Genomic DNA, 14,487 nt, shown 5'->3' with positions numbered 1-14,487 from the left:
ATTTTCTTCATATTACACAAGCAAGCAGCAACAAGTGTCAGAATGTCCATCTGGTCACAGGTCAGAATAACATGACACAACATGACGAGGGAGTCCCAGTCCAACAATTAAATCAGAGAACAACAGCAAGAAACCATAGACACAACAATAACAACAACAAACGGTCCAATGGTAGCGAGAGGGACGGCACCACCAGAAACCAGCTGCATTTTAACAACACTCAGTAACACACACATACACAAACAAACAGACCGCAACCCATAGCAATATATACACAGAGATGCACACACATACACACACTCTACCTGAAAAACACTCTCTCACACACACACACACACACGCACACACTCCCTCACACACACTCCCTCACACACACTCCCTCACACACACTCCCTCACACACACTCCCTCACACACACTCCCACACACACACACTTCCCACACACACACTCCCACACACACACTCACTCACACACACACACACACACACACACATCCCTGACTGAGACACACACAGCACCACAGACAGACAGACAGACAGACAGTGTGAGAAGTGGACAGACAGAGCGCGGGCGACCGGTGGGCTAACTCACCCCTCCGCCTGCCTCCCAGCCCTTAGGGTGGCCGTACAGATGCGCAGTGGATACTGTGGAAACTGATACCTGAGAGAGGCCAGGAGACGAGGCGTGGCCCGGCGGAGTGGCCGCCAGGTTGGGGTGGGCCTTGCCGATCTCATGGGCTGTGTACGGGGGGCCCGGAGGTCTCTGGACCTGCAGCACACACAGCACACAAGGGGGGGAGGCGTCAGCAAGACAGGTGGGACACACACTCACACACACACACTGGCATGCTGGCATTAGAACAATATATAAAGGAGAAATGACATGTCTTTGCACAGATAAGACAAACACACACACAAACACACACACACACATACATACTGCACACACACACACACACACACACACACACACTGCACACACACGCACACACAAAAGTGTCTAATTTTAAAACTAAAACGAAATAGCAAAGACGCCCTGTGTATTCTAGGACTTTTGATCTCTCACCTTGATCTACTTCACACACAGACAGTCAAAACCTCAACACAATGTCCCATTCACTCCCTCGTTCTTCCTGTACTCTTCCAGGCCTCCTTCACATCTGGCCCAATATGATGGCTCAAACTCAAGTGTGATTCTTCCCTCCCTCCCTCCTTCCCACGGCTCCTTTCCTTTCACATTAGTCTGTTGCAAACCATGGCTTCTCACTTTTACATGTGTTCATTTAGCAGACACTGCTGTCCAAAGGGACTTGTATGCCAATTCTATTACAAAGGATTCCATTGTCCCCGGCGCAACTCGGGGTTATGTACCTTGCTCAAGGGGGCACAACGGTGGAAGCCGGGAGTTGAACCCACAACTTGTCAGGCTACTGCACGCTAGTCCAGCTTAACCACTACAATACCACCGTTTCTTATGTCACACACCTAAGTAATGTGCCGTTATCATACAAATAAGCAGAGTAGAGCTGCAGGCCATCCATTTTTTTTTCTTGATCATTTTGATCATTTGGTCATTTTTGCTCAGCCGTAATAAATGATGTGAGCTGCTTGGACAAGGAGGTTACTGCTGAGAGAGCTGGCAATGCTACAAATCTGTAGCTTAGCTTGCAGAGCATTACATGCATAGCCTCAAGCATGACTTACCAGGAAACATTAGCTGTCCTCTGGATCCCCATATTTAATTACTGGGGCTTTTTTTGCCTTTTAATAGGCAAAAGTGGAGAGTGGAGAGATAGGACAGTGAAGAGTGACAGGAAGTGATTGGGAGGGAGAGGTGGGGTGGGGTGGGGTGGTATCGGGAAATGACCGCAGGACGGATTCAAACCCGGGTCCCCGTGGATCCCTGGACCAGAATGTGGTATGGACGCTACAGCCACTTGCTCCACAGTGCTTTCCTCTCCTCACTATATAAGACTGTTGGCTCTTCAGAAAAGTGCATAAATAATTTAGCTGTGTTTTATTTTAAGTGGGATCATTTGGATCCATCAGTGGTCATAAATGGCACGGATTTCATGGTTTTAGATCAGAACCAAATATGAACCATAATGGAGTTCAGACAAGCCGTTCCCCAGATCCCCATTTACTGGAGGACTCCGGTACGATCCCTTGTTGGACACAATGTTCGGAACTTTCACATCAAGGAAATATCCAAACTAACGACTCAAGCTCTAGTGTGAAGGCACCATCGCTCCCTTGTGCGCACGCGCACGCACACACACACAGACATACACTAGTATATTCAAAGTCCAAGGCCTTTGGACCTAAGACACAACACCTTGCTGGGAGCAGAACACCCTGAAGCCCTGAGGCATGGTCCACTCACTCACTCAATAAATAAATACAAACAAATCCACAGAGACAAAGTGCTGAGCGAGCATATCTAGAGATGCCTGAACCTGACCAGAGAGCAGGCAGCACACATCTGAAATCATTCCAAGTCAGACAAGAAACACATACACACACAGATGAGAAGATCAGAGAGCGCCATCAGCAGCCCCTCGCCCATCCCACTGCATGGAGAAACACACACACACACACAGGTTCTCCACCACACACACATTCTCTCTCTCGATCCCTCACATATTCTTCGCACACATTCTTTGCGCACTCTATCAAACATTCTTGAAAACACAGACACACACAATCAGCATTTCTATCACACATCTGTACGTACACACGCACACACACACAGCCTCTTTTTACTCACACACATAGCTGGTGGCAGGTAGCAAATGAACTCGTTGACTCTGCCTTTCTACACAGAGACAGAACAGTTAGGATTACAGGAGAGGAGCAGTGGGGAAGAGGGAGTGAGTGTGTGACTGTGTGTGAAAGAAAGAAAGAAAGAAAGAAAGAAAGAAAGAAAGAAAGAGAGAGAGGGGAGAGAGAGAGAAAGAGAGAGAAAGAAGGAAAGAAAGAAAGAAAAAGAAAAATAGAAGGAAAGAAAGGAAACGAGAGAGAACCTTACTCCTGGCTGCTGGCTGGGGCTGGATGAGGACAAGGCCTCACTGGTTCCCCCTCCCTTCCTCTCCCTCTCATTCCTTTTTCCTGGGCAGAGTGCCAGCCCTCTGCTTCAGTTACACATGCTGCCAGCCAGCCATCCACCCTCCACAGACAATTCTGCGCTCTGTATCTACAGCCATCCGGTGGTGCTGTGGCTCTTGCACCCCTGCTCCCCTACCCCCCCCCCCCCCCTCCATCCACCCCCCCTCTGCCCTCTCTGCCCCTTTTCATCTCTTACACATAGATTCAGCGCCACGCCTCTTAAGTTTCAACCCAGCAGTGGCCGTTAAATAAGCACAACAAAAAAGGCTGCACACCAATCAGGGAGGCCCCACTGCTGCTGCTGCTGCTGGAGGTGGTGCTGCAGCCCAGGGTTGTACAAGCAGGCAGGGAGAAATGATAAGCAGATTAACCTGCCCCCCATCCCAACCCCCACCCCTGTGCTGCTCTCGGCCACCAGGAGGCCCACACCTGTGCCTCTCGGCTCGGTGGAGCGGATAGCTGGCAGGGTTGGAAGCCAAAGGCAGCCAGATGACGGGATACTGCTGGTCACCTTTAAAAGGAAGCTCTTTACTTTCAGCTCTTTACTTTTCTCTTTTTTTTAAAAAAAACTGTGTTGTCCTGTAGCAGGTGTCTGCTACTATCAATTAACAAGCTGTCCCAACAAGGTACCAACAAACCATCTGACAGAACAAAGTTCTAAAAAATAATAATAATAAAAAAAAAATAACGAAGTATGGTTAAGCTTATGTGTGAACAGTGCGGGCCGAGATTGCACTGACTGCTTGGGTGCATGATTGTGCTTTGCTCTGAAGTGAATCTCTCACATCCAGCTTCTCACAGCCCTGCAGGTGGAGGTGGCCGTGGGCGGGTGACCCACTTGTGTGGTGGGTGGTGTTAGCAGGCTGGATTACGTAGCTTTATCCACCAGCCCGGGAGCTTTCCAGGAGAAAGATGGAGGGGGTGGGGTGGTGGTGGTGGTGGTGGTGGTGGTGGTATAAGGTGCAGGGGAGTGTGGGAACACAGAGGCATGGAAGGCAAGAGATCACAGGGACCACACCTGTGGCTCAAAGATTGTAGGCAGGGTGTTTGTGTTTATATGAGTGTGTGTGTGTGTTTACAGTTGAGGGGAAGTGCAGAACAGGTCTAGGCATTCTGACCACACAACACAGGAATCCACCACTGCGGTGTGAAAACACCAGCTCAGCAAAGAAAGAAAGGGGATAAAAAGAGAAACGCTCCACAACAAAACAAAACAAAACATACAAGCACCCGCCCCCTCTGTCTCCCTCTGTTCCCTTCCCTATCAACTTCCACAACAACATGGTCTCAGAGGAGCCTGGACTGCTCAGGTCCTCTAGTGCTGCTTTCACTACTGCAGCTGGGCTAGGCTAGGCTGGGCTGGGGGATGAGAGAGGGAGAGAGACAACAGGGGAGGGGGAGAGGGAGAGACACAGCTGCGGGCTCCCCAGGGCTCAGTGCAGTGCTCTGGCTCTCTCGTATTACTGTCCAAGAGATGGGGCAGAAAGAAAGTGCCCTTCTCAACCATCACAGCTGTGGAGATTTAGTGTGCACTCTCCTGCAACAGCTAAAGGGCTTGGTCAGTGACCTGCAAATGTGTGTCTGCGTGCATGGGATATAGAGGTAGAGAAAGAGAGAGAGAAAGGAAGAGAGGATAAAAAAGAGAGAGAGAGAGATAGGGTGAGAGAGAGAGAATGCAGAGAGAAAAAGACAGACTATGACAGATTTTCAGTGTCAGAGTTTGAGGGAGTGCCTGTATGGTGTGTGTGTGTAAATGCATGTGCCAGTGTAAATGTGTGTGTTCATGAGTATAAGGTAAGGATGAGATGTGGGGAGTACTCACGCTATACACGGCCGTGACTCCTGGCTGTGTGGGGAAGATTCTGTCTTCCAGCGGCGGCTGTACTCTTGGGATCCTAGGGTGCAACGCATTAAGGAAAACTCTGGAGCAGGAGTCATTTAAGGCCAAAAATCAACAAGGTGGGAACACAGGAAGACACACAGGACATCCTACACAAACACGCTCAACATGCACTAAGCATTTGGTTTGCTTTTTCTACTTCTAGGAAACTTTGATGTAGTTGGCAATATGGGTAACAAATAACTACAAAACTAATGTTATTTTCCCCTGATGCATAAAAGTGAAATAGTCCCTCTTCAAATTAGTGTTTTTTTCAGGGGATTGTTCAACATTTTTTTTCTATCTTTTTAAACATATGACGTCATGTCAAAACAAAACAATTCCCTAGGATCCTTCCTTCCTCAGCTCCAACAACAAAACATCCCCGTCAGCTAATACTGTATTCCACCGGTGATCCAATCCATGTGCAGTACTTGAAAATGAGTCCTAAGAATGGAGAGGAAGGAAACATAACATGTTGATTGTCACTATATGAGAATCAATACATTATCAGCACTTGCCGGATTTCACCTTGTATTTCCTGAACATAGTGCAGCATGCCTGTTATCAAGCTGGACCTGTTAATGTCTAGAGGAAATTGTTGCACAGTGAAATGTTCCTGTTTCTGTAACACATCATCAGTCTACCTGACATGAACATGTTGCCCTAAAGCAAAGCCTGCCAGGCACTACCCAGCTTTGTTTCCTGGTCTCATAGGAAACAGCAAAGACTTCTGTGCCCAGTGTCAAGAATGGCAAACATTAGGGGTTCACTTCACAGCAAATATTGGAATGTACTTCCGCGGTTCATTTAAAGACAATAGTGGCTGCCGCATTAGGCTGTCTACCTAAGCAAACAGACCGGGAGAAGGAAAAGCTGGAACCACTGCACACAGGCATCAACACCGAGGGGTCAAGGAGCACTGGAGTGCTTAAGTCATCAACCCTCAAAAGTGGAAACTTTGGCTTTTCTCTTCGCCACTTTTTCCACATGGCCTTTCTCTGACTCCATCACTCACCCCAGTCTCCTACACACACACTCTCTCTCTCTCGCTCGCTCTCTCTCACACACACACACACAAAGCTGCAGCAATGATGGAGGCAGCTGTGTGTGCTGAATGGGCAGGAATTCACAATGTTGTCAAGACATGCCTGCTCCCATTAATACATATAAACTGGGCCAAACCACAGCACTGGCTACAGCCACAGTACACCAAAATGGAATGCTTCTGCAGTGGGCATCATTCTTCTTCAATTCCCCTTTAAGTCAGGATTTAGTTCATAGGTATATATACACCTATATATCGGCCCAACATCAGCATTGGTTGATATCGGCCTTGTTGACTTATATCGGCCATTGGCCAAATTATTTATGACATAGGCAACGGCTGATGCTTATCTGTTAAGCATCAATTCTGCACTAGGTAAACATTGTGTAATGTGTAAACTGGTACATCCAGAAATGATGCTATGGAGGCCTGAAAGACTTGAAAATGAATATACTGAAGTTATTTTTAATGGATATTTTTGTTTCCATGCTACCACAGGGTATAATTAACAACAAAAAAATAAGTAAACCAAAAACAAAAGAAAGAAAATAATTTAGTATCTGCATTGGTTATAGGCCAAATTGTTATTTTAAACATTATTTCCACATCTGCCCTGAACTTCACAGTTGGTGCATCCCTAGTAGTTAATTATGATCGGATAAAGGGCGATTAGGCTGAAGTCATCTAGAAAGCAGGTTTCACCTCATGAGCTCCCATTCTGCCACGCCAGTGCAAGTGTTTATCTATCAAATGATCTATCTCTTGCCAAAGGTGAACTGTTAGTAAATGGATAAACTGAAATGGCCAATAATATTATCCCACTCAGTTTTGGGCTGCTAACTTTCCTTGTCACCGCAGAGGGCAGAGGGGAACAGGAGATGCCTCTGCCATCTCCAATTGAGGGTGCGCCTGGTCCTCCACCCCCTCAGTCTTCAGGACAGACCAGCCTTCACAACCGGGTCATTGTTGTGCAGGGAGAAAGCAGAAACCCTTCCTTCCCTGCGGGACTAGCATTCCTGACTCCTGGGGAACACTGTGAACTGAGGAGAAGGAGGAACGAATGAACGTACGTACGTATGGCACAGCTGAGCTTGGACCAAGGCCAGAAATAAGAACCGAGATTATTGGATTTGGGATTTGCATTTTTTTTAGCACAGGTTGCTGAGCTATGACTCTCCCTACCTCTCCCTCTCTCTTACTCGCCCTCACTCGGTCACTCACTCACTCTTCCTCCCTCTGCCATTTAAGACTGAGCCAAAGATAGGTATATGGGTTAATGGTTCAGATATACTTAGGCCATACAAGCACACTGTGTCTATCAGAATATGATCTCTATCTACACAGAGGCTGCGGCATGACGCAGCACCAAGCAGTTAGATAAGATCAGGTGAGGAGGCTATCATTCCTTGATTGTGTACAGAGCTTCCACACTTTTGCCATATATTTATCTGCACAATACAGGCTTACATTATCCAACTGCCTCCATTACCAATTCAATGTACCTGGATTACAAATAGATTGAAATTAACTGGAATAGATATGGAATGATCACATGGAAAGACACACTTGTGTGAGTATCAAACTTGCAATGTTTCTAGCAACTTCCTCATGTTCCCACACACGCAAGCTGTTCAAGTCACGGTCTTGGAGTCCAAATCTGAACTGAAACTTTCAGCGGTGGCCTCGGCCACTGAAAGATGGCATTCGACAAAAAAAAAAAAATATTCGCTCCCAAATCTCAGCCCTGCATGCAAAGAGGCCCAGCCTTTTGTCTCGCACACACACACAGACTGCCGGATGCAGAGGAGCTCACCACTGACGCAGTGAAAAAAGGCAAGACTCCCAACCAACACACTGTACACTTCAACTAACCTTCTCACACATAGCTCGTAGCTACTGAAGAGAAACACACAGCTAAGAAACGCCAAAGGCTAAATAGTCATTTTCCAACTATTAGCCGCAGCTTATACATTGATTTTGCTAAATTTCTTCAGCTATGAGGTTAATACACAGGTTAATACGGTATTAATATGGTTTCATTTTTTTAACATAAAACACTGTCCTGCGGTTTATACAAAATGCGGCTAATACACAGGAAATGACTGTAGTAATTTCCCCCCAATTCTAATTACTCTAATTCTTCAAAGGTTCGTGACTTGTGTTTTTTACCTAACGGGCTCCTGATGTGCATGATGGGAACCATTCACATTATTCCTGATAAACTTGCTCAGTTCTAACTCCACTAGGGTTGGGTATCGTTTGGGTTTTATCCGATACCGGTGCTAAATCAATACTTTTAAAACGGTGCCGGTGCCGTAACGGTGCCTGAACCGGTACTTTGTATTTAAATTAAAATGGTCTAAAGCAGGAATTGCTTTTTTTATTGATAAGACACATTTGAAGAGGAAATTGAACTGTTATTCAATTTACTATCAATATCTCATTGCTCCTACGCATAATAGCCTACATTTAAAGGTTAAAACAGCTTGCCATGGATGCACACACAATGGTAAGCTCTGCTTTCAAGTTTACCCAGTGTAGGCGGTTTGCCATAAGGTATGTTAAACCGGCTTGCCATATAGAACTGCCAGGTCATGGACAACGGCATTTGCAAGCAAGCTAATCTGACAGCGACTCTTTCTGAATTATTTTCCAATTAATTTAGTGTGTTCACAAATGGTTCAAGAAATTTCATGTCTTCCCCATAACACATAAAAGTTTTGAACATGTTAGGCTACATGTCGATGTTGAAATGTTTAGATTCCCAGTGCTAGGCATTTTAACAGCAACTATGGCTATCGCGCTATACCAGTCAGCTGAGTTTAATTAGCGATAAAGTCGCGGAGGGTTCCAGAGCCTCTTTGACAGCTCAGTGACATCGGGTATGTAACCTACATATTTATGTTTTAAGCCAGCTAACTTTTAACATGATCTTCATATTCATTGTGATGCTATATGGACCTCATGCATATGAACGATTAATATCATGCCATTATGTTGTTTAGAACACACCGTGAAATAAAATTTTCATCTTACAACTTTGCTGATAACATTTCAAATAAATGCCAGCTAGCGCATTAGCAAAGATATTGTGTAACTTATACTGTTGATGTTTCATAGCCTTTTGCTTGTGTGTAGTTAGGCCCACTGCTAGATTTTGACAGGAGCTCATGATATCGCTTTAAAGCTACATGGGCTCCCGCAAGCTGTCAAACACTGTCCACTCGCCTATAGTGGTGACCCCTCTGGTTTATACTTCCAGTGTATATGTTAGCTAACTGTATCTGGATGTGTTGCTATCAGAGCAAGACGTTAGAGATGGCGCATGACATGCAGTGATGCCTCGTACAAAAAAAAAAAAAAAAAAAAAAACGAGATTTAAGCACCGAAATGAGGCACCGAAATCCATGTTGTTATTCGATGCAGTTACTACCGTTTGCGTCAGCACCGGTGCCATATTAGAACCATGTTTCGGTGCCCAACCCTAAACTCCACTGACAGAGCAAGGTGCCAACAAATGTCTGACTCCTTGGAAGAGATACATACATTATGCAAATATCATATACCTGGTCTGTAAATGGCTTTGGATAAATGCCTCTGCTATAACAATGATTACGTTTAAGCATGTACATCTGACACTTAATAAGATCATTTGAACCTTCTCACCAACCAAGAATACAATGGTTAAGGATTAGTTCTGCCAGATCCAGTGTTTTAAAATCATTCATCTAGAGCAGTGTTTCTCAAACTTTTTTAGATGAAGGACCACTAAACGCACGGACCACCTAGCTAAAAAAAAAAAGATTAGACCTACTTCAACAATATATTAGCCTACACAATAGGCCTACTTGCTTATTGTCTTTGCACTTTGCTTATTGTGTCAGAGGATTCATATGATTTAAACTGGCATATCTTATAGACAGTGTTGCAGAACTGTTTGGATTTACATACAAGTTGGTTCAATATGCAAACAACTCATCTATATTATATTGTACCACGTCTGCTCGCGGACCACTTGGGATAGCTTGCGGACCATCAGTGGTCCCCGGACCACACTTTGAGAAACACTGATCTAGAGCCACAGGTAAGTCAGTGGTAAACTGACATGGCTTGGGACAACATTCCACTTCCTCTAACAAGTACAGAGCTTCCCAGGAAAACAGACGCAGCACAAGTTCAGTGCCAGTTAACAGAAAGCTTTAAGGTGCTCAAATATTACCAGTAAGACTAAACGGGAATCCCCTGCAGTTGCCAAGGAGAAAAGGCACATACACAGGGACTAACTCAGACAGATCGTTGCCTTCCATAAAACAGCTGGTGCTCTCACTACTCGCACCCCTTTCCGCTGAGTCTGAAATAAAAGTTCCAAGTTCCAATACAAGTTCCAAGTTTCAAACGACTTCTTTTCACTATGAAAACAATTTAGTATTTCCCCCCTAATATTGCTGTATATTTGACAAGTATGTATATTCCTCTATACTTGTTTCTCAATCCTAGATTGCTTTTGAATCCTTTCCAAATCATTGTAAACATCTTACAAAGCTGCTTGAGGCAAATGCCACTGAATGTCACTAATCTGCTTTCCCCACTCATGAAACTTGCCAATAAAGGTTGCAGGTCAAGTTAAATTCTTTTGTGCAATTCGATCTCTGATAGGGATTTATCTTTGTCTCGAAAGGGAGCCATTTGCATCACAGGTTCAAGACGCCAGCCACCTTCTCTACCTGAATGTAATGGCATCAGCTCTGTTCAGTTTATGTGAGACCCTACTGAATAATTAAAAGAGATTTAGGATAGTAGCTGGTTTCACGTTAAGGCATCTAAACTAATAACTACTTGATGAGGCTTAAACACAAGAGATAGATGTAGGATCAACACATTTGTATGATTGCACATTTTCTATGAAAGTGTTTAAGACAGACACCTTAATGTCACATTCTCAATGCATAGATGTTATAGAAAAATACTGAAGACCACTGATTGCATAACTGCTTAATTACTGCAGAGCCAATCGCAACGTGAGTGCTGAACTGACTTAATTGTAAGTGTCAAGGTACAATTTGGCGACGAATCTGTAGAAACATTACAGCCACATCATGCCCTAAAATGTAGAGCTTTACGCGTTGTGTGTTGACAGGGTCGCAGCCGGACAACATTATTTTAACACAGGCTGTTGCGTTTATGGCAGCTAGCATTCAACCATACCGGCGAAAAAAACAAACTACTTGTTTATTTATAAATGTAGAAAACGCCAAGCTAAACCTACACGTTTGTTGAGTTTAATCACAGTATTAGGCATTAAGTATCTTTGCTCACCGAACGCTACTTTCGCTTGCACATGCCTGTCTGAAACAACGTAGCTAGTGAGCTCCCAGGATAGCTAGCGGATAGTTCTATTTAGCAAGGTGGATTTTCACCGCAATGATTGGCAGCCGGCTAATCATGCCTCAATGACAGACTCCACGTAGACTAGCAAACTGCCAGGCGCAAGCCTGCATCTTTTTCCTTACCACTGCCCCAAAGCAAAGATCCATTGCAATACTGTGGCCAGATTGAAAATGTTAGTTGAACTGACACAGAGGGTAACGTTACAGTAGTTGTGTGCAGTGTTGTGAAGCAAGACTTATTGAGGCTATCCTGGCTTAACCTATTGCCAGCAAGTTAACCAACGCTCCCCTCCACAACTGACGGGCATCTTAAAACATAGGTATTATGATCACTTAGTCAAGTGTGACAGCTCCTTATGCTGCGCCAAGTCTAAATGTTCACACAACAGTCTGCTAGCCAACATCAAAGACATGTGATGTATTAGAGAGAACGCCGTAGCTAACGCTCACTGGCTAACAAACAGTAAGCTCAAAACACATCCAACACTTCCCTTCATTCCTGTGAGTTATCCCTCTGATTTCGTATCCAAAAAGTGAAATAGACAGCTTCTCCATTTTCAATAGAGGGGGAGGTGTTGTCACTGAAGGATACTGCGTCGGTGGTACTGCAGGCGGCTGCTGAGCGACCGGGGGCCCTGGAAGCGGTACGGTGGTCAGGGTAGCCCGCAGCTGACTCGAGGGAGACGGCCCGGTTCCAGGTCCACTTCCTACAGCAGCGGCTGATTTCGGTACCGCTTTCGGCGGCAAACTCATTGCAAATCGTTACAAAATAAAAAAAAATACAGTAATAAATAGCTAACTAGTTACTTATCTAGTTTAAAAATAATACACATAAAAACTAGCTAGCGAGTTACGCCAATGCCGGGCCTTTTCTTGTACAAGCAGGTTGCCGGTGGCTAAATGGGATAGAAAAAGCCTTGAAAACTAGCTTAGCTATAGTTTAGCGAGCAAATGCTAGCTAGCGAGCGATTATTGTGGTTTATCTTCATTTCGGATGGTAGGGGGCTGTTCCCCCTCCCCGGTCGGGGTTCCCGAGGATCCAGTTCGTTTCCCTTTGCCAGGGTATTCTTGACGGTTTCCTTTATGAAAACTGAGCAGAAACGTTTTCCCCGAATGTTATTTTACGAGCCCCTTTCCACTGTTAAGGGAGATTTCGTTCAACATGGCGCTGTGGCCGCCTCCAGCAGTCCGACAGGACAGACCATTCGTATAATATCGTGCCGTTTCGGAAGAGCTCGGTCAACGAACGTATGTGACCCCAAGCTATGATGTTTTTTGCTGAGATTAAATACGATATCAAATAAATTTGTATAAGCACACATCCAGTTCAAAACGACTCAATTGAAATATATTGCATGTTTGCATGTTATATGTTTCTTTTTTCAATCGCCACGGGGCGGAGGATGTAGCCTAGCCCGCTGTCTTGGCTAAAAAGAAAAGTGAAAGAGCTGACATCTAGTGGATATATAGGCCTACTAGAAGTACTCCTGATGTTGGTGCTTGGACTGAATATTGAGTTTGAATAGCCTCCTATCAACATGACTGGACTATGTTGCCTATGTGGATTGCTGGATGAAATGACAACATCTTAGGAGGATCAGCCAATCCACTTGGATGACTTTTTATGACCATCCATAATGTGGCACCTAATAGACCTCTCACACCTTTTACCTATGGGGAAAGATTAGATTAGATTAGAGGTCTTTATTGTCCACCACTGTGGAAATTCGTCTTTGGCCCCACCAAACATGTAACACACTCAAGCAAGACTACACAACAGGTACAACATAAAGCAGACACAAACAAAGACTACACAGCAGGTACAACAATAACAACATAATGCAAACACACACAAAGACTATACAGCAGATACAACATATAGCAAGCACAAACAAGACTACACAGCAGGTACAACATATGGAGACATGGAAATGTGCAAAAGAAGTTGATGTCAATAAAATGCAGTAAATAATATAAGTTAATCAGTTAATCATAAAACTCCTAAATTATATTGATTTAGCAAATTAATAGATGATGGTATAAAATATTTCTTAAAAATGTTTCTGCTTGATGTAGGTGTAGGTAGCATGCTCGCACACTCTCGCAGTGATGAAGTCTGAAATGCAGACATTTTGCCCTACTCACTTTTGTCATCTGACTTTGAGTGGGTTTTGTGACCTTCTGGTGAACTTTAATTTTTGCTATATGGGAGCTAACTGAAGCTAACTACTCTATGCAAGCAGAGACTTTATAATGAGGAGAGACAACACTCAAAGAAACCTTCAAATGTATGTGGTTAGTTTGCAATGCCAATAGATCTCACCTACAAAAAGGACCCGAAGCTGTCATCTTTGACCACATAAGGAGTTCGGATCATCTTATTAGGGGTTTGCAAAGACGTCACGTTCTGGGCGGTAACCCAGCTGCATGGCCATGTTGGAGGCACTCGGCGTAAATAACTGAATGAAGTACAATGGAGTATGCACTTTGGATACCTTAAGTAAGGGATAATGGACGACACTCCATTAGATTATCCGAAAATAAACACACGTTCGAGGTTGTAATGCTGCCACTACGCGCAGCGGTGTAGTGCGTTTATTTTTCGGATAATCTAATGAAGTGAAGTCCATTACCCCGCTTATTCTACTGTTAACAACATGTAAAATATTAAGTTAATTTTAAATTTTTTGTTATCTCATTTGGATAGTTAAAGCTGTTAAATAAGTATTTATTTCAAACTGTTACTTTAGTCCCGCATGAATAGTTGCTACGCTGGAACACTAACCAGCGGGTCTACCACCTAGGCTACATATAAAACAGTCAAAACATTGATGGAATAAAAATAAGGCATTTTTATTTTTGTAAATTGAACTGCACGTTCCCATTGATGGTGAAGTTTGATCTGCCGGCTCTCCAGTCCAGCCTCGGACAAGTATCTCCAATATGGCCGATCTGATGGCACGCTGTGCAAACCCATAATATGTGTAAAGATGGGAGCTTGTGAGAGTTGTCTAGTGTCTACATATATCCTGCCCCTTCCTGTAATGTAAATAGACCTCTGAAGTTTG

The 14,487-nt window shown here is 44.3% G+C and overlaps 1 protein-coding gene across 1 annotated transcript in view; it reads right to left on the bottom strand.

The window, feature by feature from the left end:
* eif4g3b (eukaryotic translation initiation factor 4 gamma, 3b) overlaps positions 1 to 12,800 on the bottom strand; it is a 45,166-nt gene extending 32,366 nt beyond the window's left edge. The window contains 3 exon segments of the mRNA XM_048240309.1: positions 593 to 769; positions 4,928 to 5,027; positions 12,012 to 12,800. Of these exon segments, the coding sequence (XP_048096266.1) occupies positions 593 to 769; positions 4,928 to 5,027; positions 12,012 to 12,172 (438 nt within the window). The 5' untranslated portion in view covers positions 12,173 to 12,800.
* Positions 12,801 to 14,487: the final 1,687 nt, after the last annotated feature.

Source organism: Alosa alosa, chromosome 4 (genome assembly GCF_017589495.1).
Source record: "Alosa alosa isolate M-15738 ecotype Scorff River chromosome 4, AALO_Geno_1.1, whole genome shotgun sequence".
NCBI lineage: Eukaryota > Metazoa > Chordata > Actinopteri > Clupeiformes > Clupeidae > Alosa > Alosa alosa.
The sequence above is the reverse complement of the archived record's forward strand: the minus strand, read 5'-3'. Positions and strand labels throughout refer to the sequence as shown.